This window comes from Silurus aristotelis, assembly GCF_946808225.1.
Source record: "Silurus aristotelis genome assembly, chromosome: 1".
In the NCBI taxonomy this organism is placed as follows: Eukaryota; Metazoa; Chordata; class Actinopteri; order Siluriformes; family Siluridae; genus Silurus; species Silurus aristotelis.
The window spans coordinates 20613525-20632570 of record NC_139574.1 but is presented as its reverse complement, the minus strand read 5'-3'; the positions used below and the strand labels follow the sequence as shown (position 1 = coordinate 20632570).

Sequence of the window (19046 nt, the reverse complement as noted above, 5' to 3'; positions counted from 1 at the left end):
TGATGAAGACTGGAGTAAATCTCTCCCTCTTAAATTTTAAATATCTTATTGGCTCTTATTAATGCAATAGTAATAATGATGTAGAGCCTAAAACACACACACACACACACACACACACACACACACACACACACACACACACACACACACACACACACACACTCACCATAAAAGTTCACAAATAGACAGATGACAATACTGGAAGTGGTTTGAACAAAGTGGTGTAATGGTACACAAAATGTATGTTTCGGTTCAATTTTGATACGGTTAGGGGGAAGAAATACAAAACATAAAATTGCTTGGCATTTTTTATTAATGCAGTTTGTTATTATTTACATTAACATTTATATAAAATGCCCGGTTGGTTAAATAATAAATAAAATAATATTTTATAATATTTTCAAAAAATAAAATAGAATTATTGTAATTAATTACAATTGTAATACAATTATTAAACTTTTTATTATATTCATTAAATTGAGTTATCAATTGAATTGCCACAAATCAGGATTTTCTCTTTTTAAGATTTAAGACTTTTAAATTCTTAAAGCGTAAAACATTTTATACCTCTGGCATTGTTGTGTATGTTTTCAAGTTTAATAATAATAAAAAAAAAATAAATGCACTTAATGTGCGAGGCAGAGACTAAACCAACTTGTGGTCCCCCACACCTGTGGGAACTCAGATTGTAATTATTTTCCGCACGTAAAAAAGATTGTGTTGGGCACATGTGTGTACGGAACCGAAAGCCCTGTACTGAAACTAAACTGTACTGATTTTGGTACGATTATGTGTACAGTTACAACACTAGTATTTCACAATCACTACTGATGGCATGTGTCAATGACATGGACTGGACATTATTGCTGCATGAATCTTTTTTTTCCAAGATCCAAGGAATTAAACCAGCATCACTTCTATATACTATTCTTTTCATTACTGAAAGTGCTGTCACTTCTTTTCACAAAATTCTACAATAATTTATATGTCTAAGATATTTGTTAAGAGCAAATAATTTGATGCTAAAACTGAAACGCTATACTGATGGCTTTTTATTATTGAGAAACAGTAATGCCTCTCCAGTCCATTATAGCAGCCTCCCCTGACTATTTGCATTGTTTGTGTTTTGTTTGGTCTAGCAGGTTGTGAATAAGTCTGGTGATTAGCACACACATAACATGACATGACAACTGCATTATCTCATAGACTTCCAGTGGAGTGGAACATTGTGCCAAAAGTGTAATGTTTCTCAAATAACTTTTATTGAATGACTATATTCCATAAGTTAGAGAAACGCATATTTATAGCAGGGCCATTAAAACAAATATATGAATCTATTATTTTCCAGTGTTTGCTTTTTAAAGCATTTGCTATAGCCTTATTTATCTCCAGTTAACCTAAATGAGTTTGGCTACGCTCTGCTAAATCTGTCAACAGGGATGTCAGTCATCCATGAAAATTCAAACTCCTGAAAGGCATGCAGTGAAATGAGGGCAATTAATCACTTGTTAGAGATATCATCATCCTTTCTTTTCTGGGGCTTTGTTCATCTTCAGATTGTTTCATACAGGGGACCCCAGAGAGTATTCAGTTCCCCTGACCTGCAAACACAACATTTGTTGGGTTTGTGAACGAGAGAGGGAGTTTGTCACTCAATATGCCCCTGCTCTTTTTTAGACATCCAAACCATGCAGCTCTGAGCAGTCTGCTGCCATTTGGATAGGATTAAAAATTCAATAATACATGAGCCTGCTGGACGGTAATTAGCTTGTCCAGTTGGGTTTTTACTCTTTCCTTCAGATTCTATCATTTCCTCAGGGTGGCATTGGTCAGAGGGAGCAGACCAGGTTTTTATCAGTATTTAAAATATTAGTACCACATAATATAATCAGCCACTAGTTCCAGGGTCTGGTATCAGGCAGAAAGATTGTTTGTTCCCTTTTAAAATTTCTGTTGACCATTACAAATAGAAAAGTCATACTTCGGTAACAGAGTTTTTTTATTCTTGTTGTTTGTATTTTCTCTAGATCTTTTTACATGTTTTTTGCTTGCACTGATAGCATAACAGTTTTGAACTTCCTTACATTATGTTTTGGTTGCAGTTAGTGAGTGAAATTATTAATTATTAATTATTTTTTAATGATTTCAGAATAGGCATACTGCTAGATTAAATTTGCCATTGCTGTTAATTAATAATGCACAAAGGCTGTATTTCTTTTGTCCCCACTCCAGCATATCTATGTGTGTACATCAGTCACCCTTTTTAAAGAGCACAGGGCTAAACATAGATGTGGAGATATCATAGGGCAGCATTCAGCTGAAATTGCCTCTTCAGACTGGATTGATAAGACTATTGGACTGGTCAGCATCTGGCATCCTCTCAGAGGAAGTGCTGGTGCTGATGAGCTCTGTTGTGTGTATATGTGTGCGCATATATGTGTTTGCGTGCAGTTAGGTATGTGAACAATTTGAGTGTGTCCCCAGCAGGCCATGAAGAAAGCAATAGGACCACATGCATCCAACTGTTTTTTTCTATTTAATTGATTTTATTCTTCATAAAACACAAATTTAATCAATGCAATAGCTGTGTGTTAATGTCCAATAGTCTTAAATGTAAGGCTGTATGATTATTTTACTCTAAAATCTGTTGTGTGCATTTTATCTCTTAAAAATAGAACTGCACTTTAATGCTCTGAAACGGTTCAAGGTGTAAATTACTTGTAGGAAAAGAACCCATCTCTGAAATGTTTCTCAGTAAGAAGGAAGCAGTATATTTGTCAGATTAACTACAACCCATTTTTAATATATACCTACTATTTAGACATGTGGACACTGGAAAGCCATGACATTTTTTTTTTACCTCAACAAGACCTCAACAAGACATAGACTACATAACCCATAACCCTAACCCTAACCCTAACCCTAACCATAACCCTAACACTAACCCTAACCATAATCCTAACCCTAACCCTAACCCTAACCCAAAGCTTCCTAAATAAAGCACCCAAAGTTAAATAATTAAAACAGCGTTATTTTAGCAATACACGTAGTAAGCAGTTTAGAACAAAGGATCTGTTTGCCAATAAATTTTAAAGCTGGTTTATTAATAGTACAGTCAGATGCAGAAGAAGACAGTGAATTTAAATAAAATAAATCCTTACAGAATCCCAGATATACTGATACATTTTAAACACTTCTAGATTTCACTCTAGTTGTCATGTCACGACTGACTTCGGCTGCAAACCTTTGTTCCTATAGTGCATGCTGCAAACCAGCATGGCTGAAAAACAGTCACGTGACACTTTCAGCCACTCAGCTTCCCTCGACTTCTGATTGCATTCACTTGTGGTTCACAACAGTTACTCCATAAAAAAACACACCATTTCAAAGTCTTGTCCTAGCATTCCTAGTGTGAGTGCCAAGCTCTCTGTCCTGGTTTAGATTGTGATCTTTAATTCTGCTAAATCTGTTTCAAGTTAGACATTTGTAGTATATTGTATGTATTCAGTATGCTTTTTATGTACATTCACAGAACTAGTGCACAGAATTATTCAGAAAGACTGTATTCCTGAACAAAAATTTAATTTCATTCTTGTTTAGGATGTCATGGTGTGGTAATAGCACCCAGCCAGTTAAAGAGAAGGTCAGGTGAAGGTCAGAGTAAAGGCATAGCATCTATGCAGTTAAATGGAATTTAGACGTTAGTACATCATAAAGAGAAATAAAAGGAAGTCAGTGGATTTCTTAATAGATCAGAAATCCACAAGATATAATAATAATAAATCAGATATGTCACCTGGTTTGTATTTAATGTGATAAGACCTTGATCTGATATGTATGATCATAATTAAGTTGCCTTATCTAACATTTGTTTAAGTCCAGGCATCCTCAGCTGGACCACCATGTTAATGGATCAGCATGGCCTATTAATGGACCATCCTATTATTGCCTTTGAAACTTACTTGGCTCTACTATAAAAAAAAAAAAGTGCTATATGCAAATCTGTGTGGCATCAAAGGCTGTTGTTGGCTGAGGGTTTCCACTGTACAGATCCACTTCTAAAGAGTGTTTTGGAAACATGGTAAATGTCTTCTGTTGTTAATTGAATTGCTCACAGCTCAAGCCCTCAATCTGAATCTTATTTCAATTGATTTTCCTCAGTCACTTATTTTACCCCTCAGATAAGCCACAAGGACTACACAGACTAAGAGCATGCACTTATACACACACACACACACACACACACACACACACACACACACACACACACACACACACTCACACACACACACACACACATTCTCCTTCAGAGATGACAGGGTTTGTGGTGATCTCCTGAATGAGAGGGAGGAGGAAATTACATTAGAGGAATTACACATTTTCCATTTGACAGTTAGAAACAGAAAATCACTGTGTAATTAAGATATTTTCCAAAATGTGCTCTCCTGTCCTCTTAAGACATTCCTTCGCCATCATGCTGATCTCTCACGCAGCTCTCTGTAGTGGAGATAGATGGAAGGGGAAAGAATGGCTGGGGGAGAAGGGCTAGAGTGGAATGGAGAGAATGATAAAGAAGAAAGAAGTGAGTTGTCTGATGGAAGAGTACTGAGCTCCTGTGACACTTGAAAGAGAATTGCTCTATTTGTTCTTGCTTCATGGTTCTATCCCCCACTTTGCATCTGCTAATTGAAAAGGGACAGGCTGAGTCACTCTGAAAAAGAAAGAAAAAGTACTGGTAATGTGTGTCTGCTTGCAGGAAGGAAGTGGCTGTTTTTTCATGACATGTGACTTTCTGTTCTGATTCTAACTACTGTATATTTAGTTCCCTACTACAGCCATGGACATAGAGTTCATTTTTTTATGCTGGACGGTGCAGCAAAAGTGCACTGATTAAGCTGATTTACTAAAAGGGTCTGTGGATGAATAGATATTTCCCAAGAGCAAGGTTTACAATGAGCAAAATTGCATATCTTATGCCTTATGTGTGTTTGTCTTAACAAATAAAAAATATAGGGCAGCATCCATACAAATTATTTTAACATTGACAACTTAATTGAATAGATTAGTGCTTTTTTAGTGTGTGTGTGTATATATATATATATATATATATATATATATATATATATATATATATATATATATATATATATATATATATATATATATATATATATATATATATATACAGTACAGACCAAAAGTTTGGACACACCTTCTTTATTTCTTCTTTCTTTATTTTCATGACTATGAAAATTGTAGAGTTACACTGAAGGCATCAATATGAATATGAATTAACACATGTGGAATTATATACATAACAAAAAAGTGTGAAACAACTGAAAATATGTCATATTCTAGCTTCTTCAAAGTAGCCACCTTTTGCTTAGATTACTGCTTTGCACACTCTTGGCATTCTCTTGATGCCTACTTTGAAGAACCTACAATATGACATATTTTCAGTTCACTTTTTTGTTATGTATATAATTCCACGTGTTAATTCATAGTTTTGATGCCTTCAGTGTGAATCTACAATTTTCATAGTCATGAAAATAAAGAGAACTCTTTGAATGAGCAGGTGTGTCCAAACTTTTGGTCTGTACTGTATATATAATATATATAAACTTTTGGTCTGTACTGTATATATAATATATATAAACTTTTGGTCTGTACTGTATATATAATATATATACAGTACAGACCAAAAGTTTGGACATACAAGGTGTGTGTGTATATATATATATATATATATATATATATATATATATATATATATATATATATATATATATATATATATATATATATATATATATATATATATATATATCTTTTTTATTTTATTTTATATAGACCCTGTAGGCTTAGTGTTGATGGGGGCATGAAAGGTGCAGTGATGTCAGCTGGCAGTAGGCAATGGTCAGAGAGGCAAGGTGGCAGGTTAAAAAGCAGGGTGGTAAAGCTACCCAGAGGATTTGGAGCCAATGGGTCAAAAATAGTGGCAGAAGGGCCAAGTAACCCAGAGGCCATCTGAACAGCAAAGCCAGCTGGAGGCTCAGGTAATGTATACTAATACTTATTTCTAATAATGAATAGAAGCAGATCATCTGGGATTAGCTCAAACTCTGTAGGAAATTAGGAGTGATGGGAAAAAATTACAGCACCTAGGAAAATAAAAGAAAACTTGTTCAACATCTACATTCTTTATCTCCAAAGTAAACAAGGCACAATAATAATATAAAAAAAAAGATGCTATTTCTATTAATATACAAGCACCTTCATTAAGGGTACAAAGTTACAAACCTGTTGCCTTTTTCGCCGTAATTTAGCAATTATTGCTAACAGTGTATGTAGTCTATTACGAAGACTGCACAAAAAAGTAAAGTTGTCCATTTTCATGTATTTCAAATAAGGACAGTATGGCATTGTGCCTCTGATAAATGGGAAGGTTGCCTGCAATCTGTGGAATAAAAACGATGCATCTTAATGACTTGCCAATTAATGCTTACTGACCTGTATACATGAAAAAATTCACAAAGCAATTCAGAGTAGATGTGCAAATGACAGCTTAAAGGAATGTTCCACCATTTAAACCATTTTGTTATCCACTGCATCAGTGGCTTATGGGTGATTGCTGAGTATTTTAACCCAAAAATCCATAAAATGGATGTCTAACAGCAGCTGGTGTACTCTGTCCATAGCTATGTACTGTACAATAGTCACACAGAATCAGTGCTACAGAAACCCAAGTGAAAAAACAATCCTGGTTTCTCAAGCCTTCTCTTAAGAGGTTCTGATATTCATGTACCACCAGGAGTAAACAAGGGCACTTTCATGTTTCCTTTTTAAGCTACCCTGGTAACACATCATCCCAGATTCTTCCCTGTTTCCCTAATAATTATCTTTATAAGGGCAAAATATACAAATATAAAGCTTAAACTGCTAGTACTTACTGATGAATTCATTTAAAAAAACATTGTACAAAATAAATTGTACATGAATGTTTATCAACTTCTCCATCAACTGATTCCATTATCAGTAACTGTAGAGTGAACAGATTTGATCTTTAAGAGCATTAAAAAAAGCCTTGCTCTTAGTTGGTTCACATACCCTACAGATCCAGTTAATAAAGATTAGGTTAAAAAAAAAACAGCTGGGGTATTCCTTTAAGCATATGATCTCAGCATCCTCCTCTTGTTCCATGGAGTCACTGAGTCAGACAGGTTGCTTTGAGGAGTGCCTTAGTCCAGAGTTGCAAAGATAAACACTCTTGAACCTGGCGACTTGGTGGATTCAAACAGTGCCAGCCTCTTCTTTTAATTGTCTCTTTTAAGGGAAAACAAATTCTCCCTGAGCATTCACTTGGTGGAATGTAATGTGTTTTGATTCCCACCATTAAGATAAAGATATAAGGGTTTTCCGACAGAAGTAAACTGTGACAAAGCGTGCCTCAGAAGTGGACCTAACACTCAACAATAATGGCAGGTCTTTATTTCTGCTAATAATCTTTGTCATCACTTCAATATGTCAGGGGCTCTATTTGCTGCGATTATTGAGCTCTGTAGAACTGCTCTTCTTGTCTCAACCACTAAGCTGAAAGAGCTGGCTCCCCTATTTAAGCTTGTACACTCTTAATGGCATATGTGCTTATGTTTTATGAATATTTTCTTGTTATTGTATTATACCTTTTTTTTCTCAGTTACACTAAATGAACTATAACCTGACCATGCTTGTTTTGAAGTGTTTCATTTAATCTCTATTAGTCAAGGTTTTATTATTTTATCAAGGTGATGAATAGTTTCATCTTCTTGGGTTATCTATCATTGTTAATCAAGATAATGCAGTAGGTGATGTTACTTGCTCCTGGGGGAAAAAAAATGATTTGTGTTCTAGTCTCACACATCTAAACACATTCACACAATGGCTTCTGCAATTCACACATCTCAACAGAATGATATACTTTTTCACTTCCTCATTTCAACACTCACACATTCTCTCATTGGCTGACTTGTTTTGCTCATATTGGGTATATATAGAGGAACCACTCTCTCTCTCTCTCTCTCTCTCTCTCTCTCTCTCTCTCTCTCTCTCTCTCTCTCTCTCTCTCTTTCTCTCTCTCTCTCTCTCTCTCTCTCTCTCTCTCTCTCTTTCCCTCTCCCTCTCTTTCTCTCTCTCTCACCCTCCCTCTCTCTCTCTCTCTCTCTCTCTCTCTCTCTCTCTCTCTCTCTCTCTCTCTCTCTCTCTCTCTCTCTCTTTCCCATTCTGCCAGCCCAAACAATATGCTCTGTGGTCAGAATTCATTGATTGCATCCCTGCTCTGACAGAAGGAAGGCTGTGGCACAGGCATGGACTGGTAACTCTTTGATGCATAGATCGTCAGCATTGCTCTAATCCCCTCCGTATACACATCCCCCCCTCCTTCTCTCTCTCTCTCTCTCTCTCTCTCTCTCTCTCTCTCTCTCTCTCTCTCTCTCTCTCTCTCTCTCTCTCTCTCTCTCTCTCTCGCTTCTTCTATCTACATATTTGTTAGAGTTAGTACTAAGCATGACCCTTCACAGCTCTTTCACTTTCTCACTACAAACCTGACCACAGAGCTGGTGACAAACACTCTCTTCGAGTAGTCTGCTGAGAGAGAGAGAGAGAGAGAGAGAGAGAGAGAGAGAGGGAGAGAGAGAGAATACAGGGACAGGCTCCAGCTGTCACTCTGACAGACTCCGGGCTGTAGCCCGCTCACACTCCCACTTTGGAACAACACTTCAGCTGCTGGCTCTGTTCTGGCCAAGGGATAATCCACTTTCATGTCGTTTTGCCTGGTTGACATTTTTGACATGGAATCACCTACCAAGGAGATTGAGGATTTTGAGAACAATTCGCTGAAGTATCTACAGCCGGAGCAGATAGAGAAGATCTGGCTGAGACTGAGAGGACTGTGAGTAAAGCTTTCTTTCTTTTCCTATATGAATCTAAATGTGTGTCTTTTGTTTGCTCTTTTTATGTAATGTTTTTTTTTAATTGATGGCTTTTTAACTTCAGACCAAATCATAGTCATCACTTGCAATTTTGTCAGAATTTCCTTTGTTTTTCCCAGTCTTGCAGATGTTTTATTTCGTAACATTTTCAATGGTTCTGGGAATTGATTTTTGGCAAGCATCCTCCCAAAAGTATTTATGCTGTTTGAAACACAGTAAATCTGATATCAATTCAATTTAACACTGTACATAGATAATGTGTGTATTCAGTACACTGTAGTACTAAGTTGAGCTAAACAAAAGTGAACTCAAGGCTACCCCAATTTGAACAGGCATATTTTGTTCTTATTCACATAGTCAGAACTACACTGATCGTGATTTAATTAATTATGAATTAGCTACTACAGTACAAAAATTCAGTTTAATGTAGTAATGTAGCGGAAAAATGCAAGAGAGCGAGAGCGAGAGAGAGCGAGAAAGAGCGAGAGAGAGAGAGAGAGAGAGACTTGGGTTGGATGCATCATTGGAAGCATAATGTAAAGCATATAATCTGTAGCTTTTTCTTATACTGAACTAGTTAAAATGAGGTAATGTCCAAATTACGCCTGCATACTTACCTATATACAAAAGGAATCACAATTTAGCAGATATCAATGAAGAAATTAGAGGAAATGAGTGGGCAGTGATTCACCTTGAAACATAATTTATTTTCTATTCATTTATACAGATAAAAGTGCAAATCTAAATTTTTGCAGGGCAAATCCAGTTTCTATGTGATTTTCTCTTTTTGTGAATGTATGTGTGTCTATGTTCTTATGAGAGCTGGCTGTGTTAGTGTATTTGTGTGTCTCTGTGTGTGCATGTGCGCGTATGCGTGCTTCTGTGTCGTGACAGCCTCAAGACTGATCCAAGTGTGTTTCCACATGCTTTTATGGCCACTGGTCTATTTGTAACATTAATAAATAAAAAAATAAATAAAAAACACAGGCAATGTGTATAGTGGGTTAGTTATCTAGTTAGCATATCTATAAAAACATGTAAAGTAATGCTATCTATCTATCTATCTATCTATCTATCTATCTATCTATCTATCTATCTATCTATCTATCTATCTATCTATCTATCTATCTATCTATCTATCTATCTATCTATCTATATTTTTTTATATTTCCAATGCTGCTTTTAATACCCATTTTTCCTTTTTAAAAAATCATTTATATCAAGATAGTGTTTGCTTTGCTTACTGCATCAATACACATTGTGATTAAAAGCATGCATGCAGGATGCATGCATGCAAGCAATTGATTTAATTGGTTTTGGGAATAAATATGTTTATTCTATGATAAATAATTGATTTAGATAGATAGATAGATAGATAGATAGATAGATAGATAGATAGATAGATAGATAGATAGATAGATAGATAGATAGATAGATAGATAGATAGATAGATAGATGCAACTTTTTTGTCATTGCATAGTACAGGTACACAGCAATGAAATTAAGCCCTGGTTATTACTTAAAGCATTCCATTGCCATAGACATAGAAAACTGCAAGGCTTACACCAGCAATTATATTGCAGGACCACAGTCTGAATATACAGGTTCTCCAGAGAGCTATCGTTTGTCTGCTCACTATCTTTCCCATCAGCAGTGCCATACAGCCAGGCTAATACTGATGGAGTGGCAAAATGTAAGCCATCATCTACTACTGCACCAAATTGCATTTCTCTCCTTGCATTTGTTGAGGCCAGACATCGGACAACAGATAAGAGTACTAAAAGAAGGCAAAGTCATGTTCTGGCTGGCTTTATTTTATTCCTAAATGCTTTTAGTGGGCTTGTTGGTAATTTATTGCCCCTCTGGTACCTCTGGGAGAATTGGGTTTTCTGATGAACACAGGGTCACAGGCAAAGCCAGACTGTCATAAATGTTTTGGACTTATGATTGTAGTAATGTGAGCGAACAGGAGCAGGAATGCCTATTGGGGTAAATTTAAAAGCTGAGATGTGTTTGTGTATGTGTTTGTGTGTGCTTGTCTTTGTCTTTGTGTGTTTTTCATTTATATCATAGAGATTAGAAGAGATAAGGAGCTTAGATGGTGGAAAATGTAAAACTACTTTAAAAGCCATTCTTTCAAAGAAATGATAATGTGATAATGATAGTTTATCACATATAGGTGATATTTTAGGTTCGCCCTCATTTTAGAGAATTGTGATACTGGTTGTAGCTAAACAATCCTAATCAGCTGCACAGATTAAATAGAGTATAGCCTTAGCATAAAACCTAATAGTGAAAGATCATGAAGTAGGTAGTTTACTATGAGGCAGACATGGTGCAGCTTCACTTATATTGTTACTGAAAAAGAAAAGAAAAATGTTGAAATTGATTCATTTTTATATATTTTAATACTTATCTGTTTTTTACTGAAAAGTATCTTAAGTATTTACATTTACAACTGTAAACAAAAACACTTAATAACAAGGATTGGACAAACACTTGTATCTTGATCTTGTATCTAGGTTATAGGACCATATTTAGACCATATAGTACCATAATTAGAGTACCATATTTAAGCAAATGCACTCCCCACTGTAGTGTTCCGGATATTGGAGTCTAGTTTGGTGAATCTCATGCTTAAAACATATTATCCAACCACCCCAGTTCATGGCCAGTTCTGTTTTTTTTTTTTTTTTTTTTTTTTTTTTATAAGAGAGGAGTAAAGATCACCAAACCTAGCAAAACATGCCCATTTTGGTTTGAAATTGGCCTAAGAATGCTATAAGAGAACATTTTGCAGAATTTCTTTTATAAACCTTTTCATGGTCTTTACTCAAGATGCCTAAAAAAAAATCACAGCTAATATTCATGGAACTGGCTATTGATAATTAGCAAATCTATTATTTCAGTCTGAAACCATTAAGTCTGAGAATCCAGGCTTTTATGTGAGCAGTCTTAGTGTGGACTAATTAGAAGTTTCAGTGGGGTCCCAGCAGTAGAACTTGCCTGACCAGTCAAATCCTGTCACCTCATTTCAGCTTATCAGTCCATACAGCTAAGTGAAATACAAATTGTTTTATGATTCTTTTCTCATTATTTTTCAGGAGAAAATATAAGAAGACTTCACAGAGGTAAGTTCTATGTCACTTAGGAAGCAGTGATAATGGCATCAATGAATACCATGCTTACTGTAATAAAACAAACATACAAAATAAACAAAAAACACTGTTGCTCATACTTGCTTAATACAGTTCTTCACAACATATCAATATTTTTGTATTTGTATTTCATTCAAATGCCATTGAAATATGTAATAGGAAAATAATATGTAATCAAAATATTTGGGAAATATTTGTCTTTTTGAATTCATTCTTGTAGTGTTTGTATTTTATTTTAATTGTGTATTTGTTAGAGCAGACAGACCGTTGTTTAATTTATGTTTGTCACCTTAATGTAAACCTGTTTCATAAGAACTCTTATGTATGTTAATGTACATAAATATATAATATAATAATAATATATTTGTTTGTGTGTGTGTGCACTGTATGCTTGTACTAGTGTCTGTGCATTTTATACACTCTGATTTATATACGTGTGTGTGTGTGTGTGTGTGTGTGTGTGTGTGTGTGTGTGTGTGTGTGTGTGTGTGTGTGTGTGTGTGTGTGTGTTTTGGGGGGGTCAGCATTAAGTTATGTCACACATTTAGGGGGTGAGGGGCTAATGGTGCCAGCAGGCATACTAGCCTACTTGATATTACTGCTGTGTCATCTCTGACCTTGGTGGAGGCCTGTCATTCTTTTTATAAACAATATACATGTGTACATACATAGCCCTAAACTTTAAGGTTTAAGCTTTAAGGTTTATTTCAAATTGCAGACCTCTCACGCATCATTGTACACTTTACTCCAAAGTGAATTTGCCCTCTCTGTCAAATCGCCGGCTTACTCACCTTTATATTTTTATATATAAGGGTATTATAGGCAGGCTGCCAGGCTACATGTCCGAATTTCTTTCTTTTGTACAGAGTACTTATGGTTTACGGTCCCAGAAAATTCTCTCATTAAATGTTCCTCAAGCTAGGACAGAGTTGTTCAAAAAGGCTTTTATGTTTTTTGCACCTTCAACTTGGAATGACCTACAGAAATCACTAAAGCTACAGTGTCTAATTTCCTTAAATGATTTTAAACATTATGTTAAATCTATAGAACATGAGTCTATCCACACATGCAAATGTTTTAATTAATGGCACTTTTATTTAAATTGAAATGCACTTGAGTTGTCTTTTGCGTTTTTGTTTGTTTTGTGATTGTGTGATTTAATTTTGTTCTGCTATTTTGGCCAGGCCTCTCTTGAAAAAGAGATTCTATATCGCAATGAGACTAACCTGGGTAAATAAAGGTTAAATAAAAAAAAATAAAAAAAATACTGAGGTAAACCAAAAATCCTCTTGACATTACCCAGAAACAAAACCAAGGAAGTGTTCAGTCACAGCTGAATGCAGTTCAGTCAGCGACCTGACACGCAGACATAAACAGCCAGCAATAGCTCCTGTGTTTCCAGCCCTTCTTTATGTGTCATGGGTTTTTATGGCTGTGTATGTGTGTCCAGTGATAAGTGTTTGATGAGCTGGCAGGATGTGTAAAAAGAATGTGATGGTGTCTGTCAGTGTGTATGTGTGTGGACCAACAGCAGTGTAGATGCTGCTATCTGTAGCCATCAGATTTAAGGACAGAACATCAAACAAATTGAACTATACATGTCAAAACTAAAAATCAGCAAATAGTAATGTCTATAAAATATATTTGCCTTTATAATGTGCATCAGAGACGAAAAAAAAAAATCAACCAAGAACCTAAAGGCTTTTTAATCATTTTTTTTTTTCCCATATGTGCACCAGTACAGAACAGCACTCTACCAAGAGAATAAGTCAGATGAAACACTATCTCCTGCAGGGTGTGTTTGTATGTGACTTTGGTCTCAGAAGGACTGTTTTATTGCACATAATTATCTCTATCAGACAGGTTTGTTTGCATTTCTGTTGTGTTCACACTCAGATATTACCCACCACACTCCCCGTTCAAATCCCAACCTGACCTCTTCCCTCATCAGATTCACATACTCACAAACCCATTGATCTCCTGCCCTGTAAGCTAATAGTCTTGACCAGTGTTGACTGTGCAAGTCCAGGCTAGGTCACTCTAATGCAGTTACACTGATCCAAATGAGATGCTCCATGAACTACAGCAGTGCTCTACTGTATGATGACTCATACTTCCCGATGAATATTATATCGGGTCCCAGGTTTATATGCAATCGGTATGCTTTGAGAAAGTGAGGATGCTCGGAGACGGAGAGACAGATTCATTTAAATCCCAATCATACAGAAAATGGAATCATGACATCTGTAGCTAAAATGCAGAGCAGAGCTGTCAGGCTCCTACCACATCTAAAGTAATCAAGTTCTCAGACGTGCATATAAATTCTCATAAATCTCATTTTCAGTTTTTATCAGTAGATGCTTCATTGGATTTTTGCACTCTGTAGTCCCATACATGAACTAAACAAGGGAAGTCACTTTTCTAGGTACTGCATTTTAATCATATTTTACTGTTAGTACAGGAATAGTACATGCATCTTAATAACATCCTTAGTGACACACAGCTCTCTGAATAATTGCATTATTCAATGCATAGATAATGCCTATGCATAGCTAAAATCTATTTTGAAAGAAAAAAAAAACAAGCAAATTGTTAAAAAAAGATTTCCATTCGTAAGTGTCTCCCTATGGTTTCTTACTGATTATTTGGCATTGCTTTAAGACCAGACAGATTCATAATAACTGATTGACTGCATGTAAAGGCAGCCTTTCCCCCTGAGGACTTGGCTGAAGTCCTCAAAGCCAGGACCTCCTCATATCCACCCTGCTAATATGATCTTATGCATGCCTGTTTTCATGTTCCAGTCACATTGCTGTCTGGCTGCAACTCTTATTGTTGAGCTTCTTTTTTGAATATTTGTGAGTATTTTACCAGAACAATTTTTAGCAGGCATTTTAACTCCCATTTGAATGTGTTCTCTACTAATCAAACAGTAACCAAACTAATTTATTACATTAAGTGATTTAACATCCCATAGTATTGGTTGTTCGAGTAGTGCTTTAGGTTGGAGTCTCTCAAGACCTATTTGACTTTTTCTGCTTTTCAGTCTCATTAGTTCCTTATTCTAAACAATGCTTTGACAAAGCTCTATTGCTCTATTGGGACATATCTTTACCACATAGATGATATTATTTGATATCCCCAATTTAATCAAGTACTATTTTATGTCTTTAAATATTTCACTTGTAACCTCACAGCTTTGGCCTGGGATTCTTGGTTTATATATGTCTAAGTATTTATCAACTACACCTCTTTACATTTAAAACTTAGTTGGCTACCATAGTTTAATTGGCATTGTACAGTTTTTATTTGAACTAGCCATAGTCAGAGTTTCAGCTTTCAGCTCTCTAGCATGGATATTTTTCACCACTTGTCTCTTGACCCAAACTCATTTTCAAGCTATTGAGAAATGGCTCACAGAGTGCACGGTAGATTTAATGGCCATCAGCATGGTCTTTTCTGATAATCTATTTAGGGTTGGCTGCCCAGTTGGAGGCAGCTCATATTCACACTACCATAGCAGACCCCCGAACCCTGTCGTCGGCTCAATCTGTTTTTCACACATGGTGTAATAAATGTGATGCTCGAACAGAATTCCCCCCAGATGGGTTTTGTTTACATGCCCTTGTCGGCTTTTAATTATATTTTTCCCGCCTTTCTTTTTAACCTTTTGCCTCTGCATTTCTGGTTCTCCTAATCCAGAATTAACAGCAATGATGAATATGTGTTCCACCAATTTGCAATGATGGTTCTCAATGTTAAGAAGATAAATATTTACTCATTGCTCTGAAAGTGCAAATTTCTTTTACAAATCTGAATGGATTGCAGAGTCTTACCTTTAGACTGTAACATCACAAACATGAGTTAGTAATTGACCTGGCACCTGATATGGTGTCATAAGTGCTATTTTCTGTGCTTTAAAAATGCATTCATTGCCTTGTCTTGCCTCTCTGCTGTCTGATTTTCACTTCTTAATTGATAACTTCACACCTAGTGAATCACAGACTACACTTCTGATTATTAAATGAGATAATTAGTGAGGCAAACCTGATGCATTTACCCACTGATTTCATCTCTTGACATTTTCTCTCTAGTGCACCCATGGTTCTGTTGTTTTGTGTGAGATCAATGTAAAGAAGCAGCAAAGAATAGTTTCCTCTCCCTGAAATTGTCATTCATGCATTGTTTCTTCTGCTTCCTCATACACCCCAAATGGATGCTTCTGATCTGTTCCACCAACTCCATAGTTTATAGATCATGTGCCCTGCATGCAACCTGTAATTGCCAGGGGCTAGAGGGAAATAAACAATTGTGTCATTTGTGAAGACAGTTCTTTCTGATCTCTTTCTCCCCTCTCTTTCTGTGCCTGCAGTAACAGCAAGATCATAAATTACGTTTATCTCATAGTGCAGGAGGCGCCCTCAGATTAGCCAAGGCCTCATCATTGTCCCTAGGTGGATTTCATGCTTTAAGCACAAGAACACTAAGTTTACTATTTGTTAAGGTTTTTGTTTACATGGCCACCTGTCCAGTGCATACACTGAACTAAATGTACATAATGTCAAATGACAGAGGTAATATTTGTGGTTCACATAATTAACACACGCAGTTAAAGCTTCACAATATACAATACATAAAACATACAAAAGTAGCACGGATGGTCCCTGAGTACGATGGTTCAACAATACATTTTTTTATCTCACAATTACGATAACCAGTGTTGGGGGTAACGCGTTACAAGTAACGTGCGTTACGTAATAATATTACTTTTCTGGAGTAACGAGTAAAGTAGCCATTATTTTATAAATTTACACATTAATATGTGAGTTACTTTTTAAAAAAAGTAATGCGAGTTACTTTTCCGTTAAATTATTTTGCATAAAAAAAAAATAAATACTGAATTAAAATGACGCGTGCGAGCCGCAGGAACAGAAGCTGGTCAGAAGCGGAAATGGCAGGCCAGAGCATTACATTACTGTGATAGAAGTATTCTCATTATTTTGAAATAGTCGAGGAAAACAAGAAAGGAATAATGGTTAAGTGTAGATTATGTGTTGGTGAAAAGCTTTTGTCAACTGCAAAAAATACCACTTGAAAAAAAAAAAAAAAAAACATCTGCGAGGACGAGGTCATATTTACGGAATTGCACAAAGTTTAATGAGATGACAGCGAAAGGTATGTCCTCCCCCCACATAACCGGTGTGCAGCCCACACCCTTAACCTTATATACACGAACGATAGTGACATTCCTGACGGCGAAGGCAGATTGCAAAGCAGTGTACAGAAGTGCGACTGGAAAGTGTGCAGCCTTGTGGTCAAAAGTCAATCATCTTATTGTTCTTTAAGAAGTTATTAAGCATTTTAAATGTTTAAGAAATGTCATTTGCCCTAATATAACTTATTTCTTAATGGCAATTATCTATATTACACCTGTTACACCTGTAAGGCGTAAAAGAGATACAAGTAATGCAAAAGTAAAGCAAAAGTAATCTAACGCATTACTTTCCATAAAAAGTAAGTAAGTAACGTAATTAGTTACTTTTCTGGGGAGTAACTCAATATTGTAATGCATTACTTTTAAAAATAACTTTGCCCAACACTGTCGATAACTATATGAAAAAAATTTACAAATATTTTAAGATCCACGAAGCAGGCAAACGTAGCAACGTATGCTCTGTCCTTCATCTGCGAACTGGTACGAGTCATCAATGTGCTCATGCCAGCACTCATCCTCTCACCTGCTGCCACATACATATATACTGTACAGTTTAAACAGCATGCTACTATAAATTGCTTGCTAAAGTGCTAAATTATGTACTGTAATTTGTAAAATTATTAACAAATTACAGTATACTACCCCATACTGATCACTATTTTTTAGGACTCCTGTGAAGGCAAAGCCAAGTCTCGAAGATGTGTTGTGGTCATTGGACTACCTGTTTATAATATATATATATATATATATATATATATATATATATATATATATATATATATATATATATATATATATATATATACACACAGTGAGGAAAATAAGTAGTTGAACACGCTGCTATTTTGCAAGTTCTCCCACTTAGAAATCATGGAGGGGTCTGAAATGGTCATCGTAGGAGCATGTCCACTGTGAAAGACATAATCTATAAAAGAAAATCCTTTCCTAAACTATTTACTTGTATGATACAGCTTCAAATAAGTATTTGAATACCTGTCTATCAGCTAGAATTCTGACCCTCAAAGACCTGTTAGTCTGCCTTTAAAATGTCCACCTCCACTACATTTATTATCCTAAATTAGATGCACCTGTTTGAGGTTGTTAGCTGCATAAAGACACCTGTCCACCCCATACAATCAGTAAGAATCCAACTACTAACATGGCCAAGACCAAAGAGCTGTCCAAAGACACTAGAGACAAAATTGTACACCTCCACAAGGCTGGAAAGGGCTACGGGGAAATTGCCAAGCAGCTTGGTGAAAAAAGGTCCACTGTTGGAGCAATCATTAGAATATGGAAGAAGCTAAACATGACTGTCAATCTCCCTCGGACTGGGGCTCCATGCAAGATCTCACCTCGTGGGGTTTCAATGATCCTAAGGAAGGTGAGAAATCAGCCCAGAACTACACAGGAGGAGCTGGTCAATGACCTGAAAAGAGCTGGGACCACCGTTTCCAAGGTTACTGTTGGTAATACACTAAGACGTCATGGTTTGAAATCATGCATGGCACGGAAGGTTCCCCTGCTTAAACCAGCACATGTCCAGGCACGTCTTAAGTTTGCCAGTGACCATTTGGATGATCCAGAGGAGTCATGGGAGAAAGTCATGTGGTCAGATGAGACCAAAATAGAACTTTTGGGTCATAATTCCACTAAACGTGTTTGGAGAAAGAAGAATGATGAGTACCATCCCAAAAACACCATCCC

General features: G+C 36.1%; 1 protein-coding gene across 8 annotated transcripts in view; it reads left to right on the top strand.

Moving 5' to 3' along the window:
* pde1ca (phosphodiesterase 1C, calmodulin-dependent a) overlaps positions 1 to 19046 on the top strand; it is a 71317-nt gene that overhangs the window by 17353 nt on the left and 34918 nt on the right. The window contains exons 1-2 of one of the 8 annotated variants that reach the window (XM_083551163.1): positions 8246 to 8926; positions 12071 to 12097. The exons of 4 other annotated variants lie outside the window; for them this stretch is intronic. In XM_083551163.1, the coding sequence (XP_083407289.1) occupies positions 8796 to 8926; positions 12071 to 12097 (158 nt within the window). In that variant the 5' untranslated portion in view covers positions 8246 to 8795. Of the gene's footprint in view, positions 1 to 8245; positions 8927 to 12070; positions 12098 to 19046 lie in introns of those variants that run through there. 3 more of the 8 variants (XM_083551165.1, XM_083551166.1, XM_083551164.1) reach the window with 3 other exon arrangements.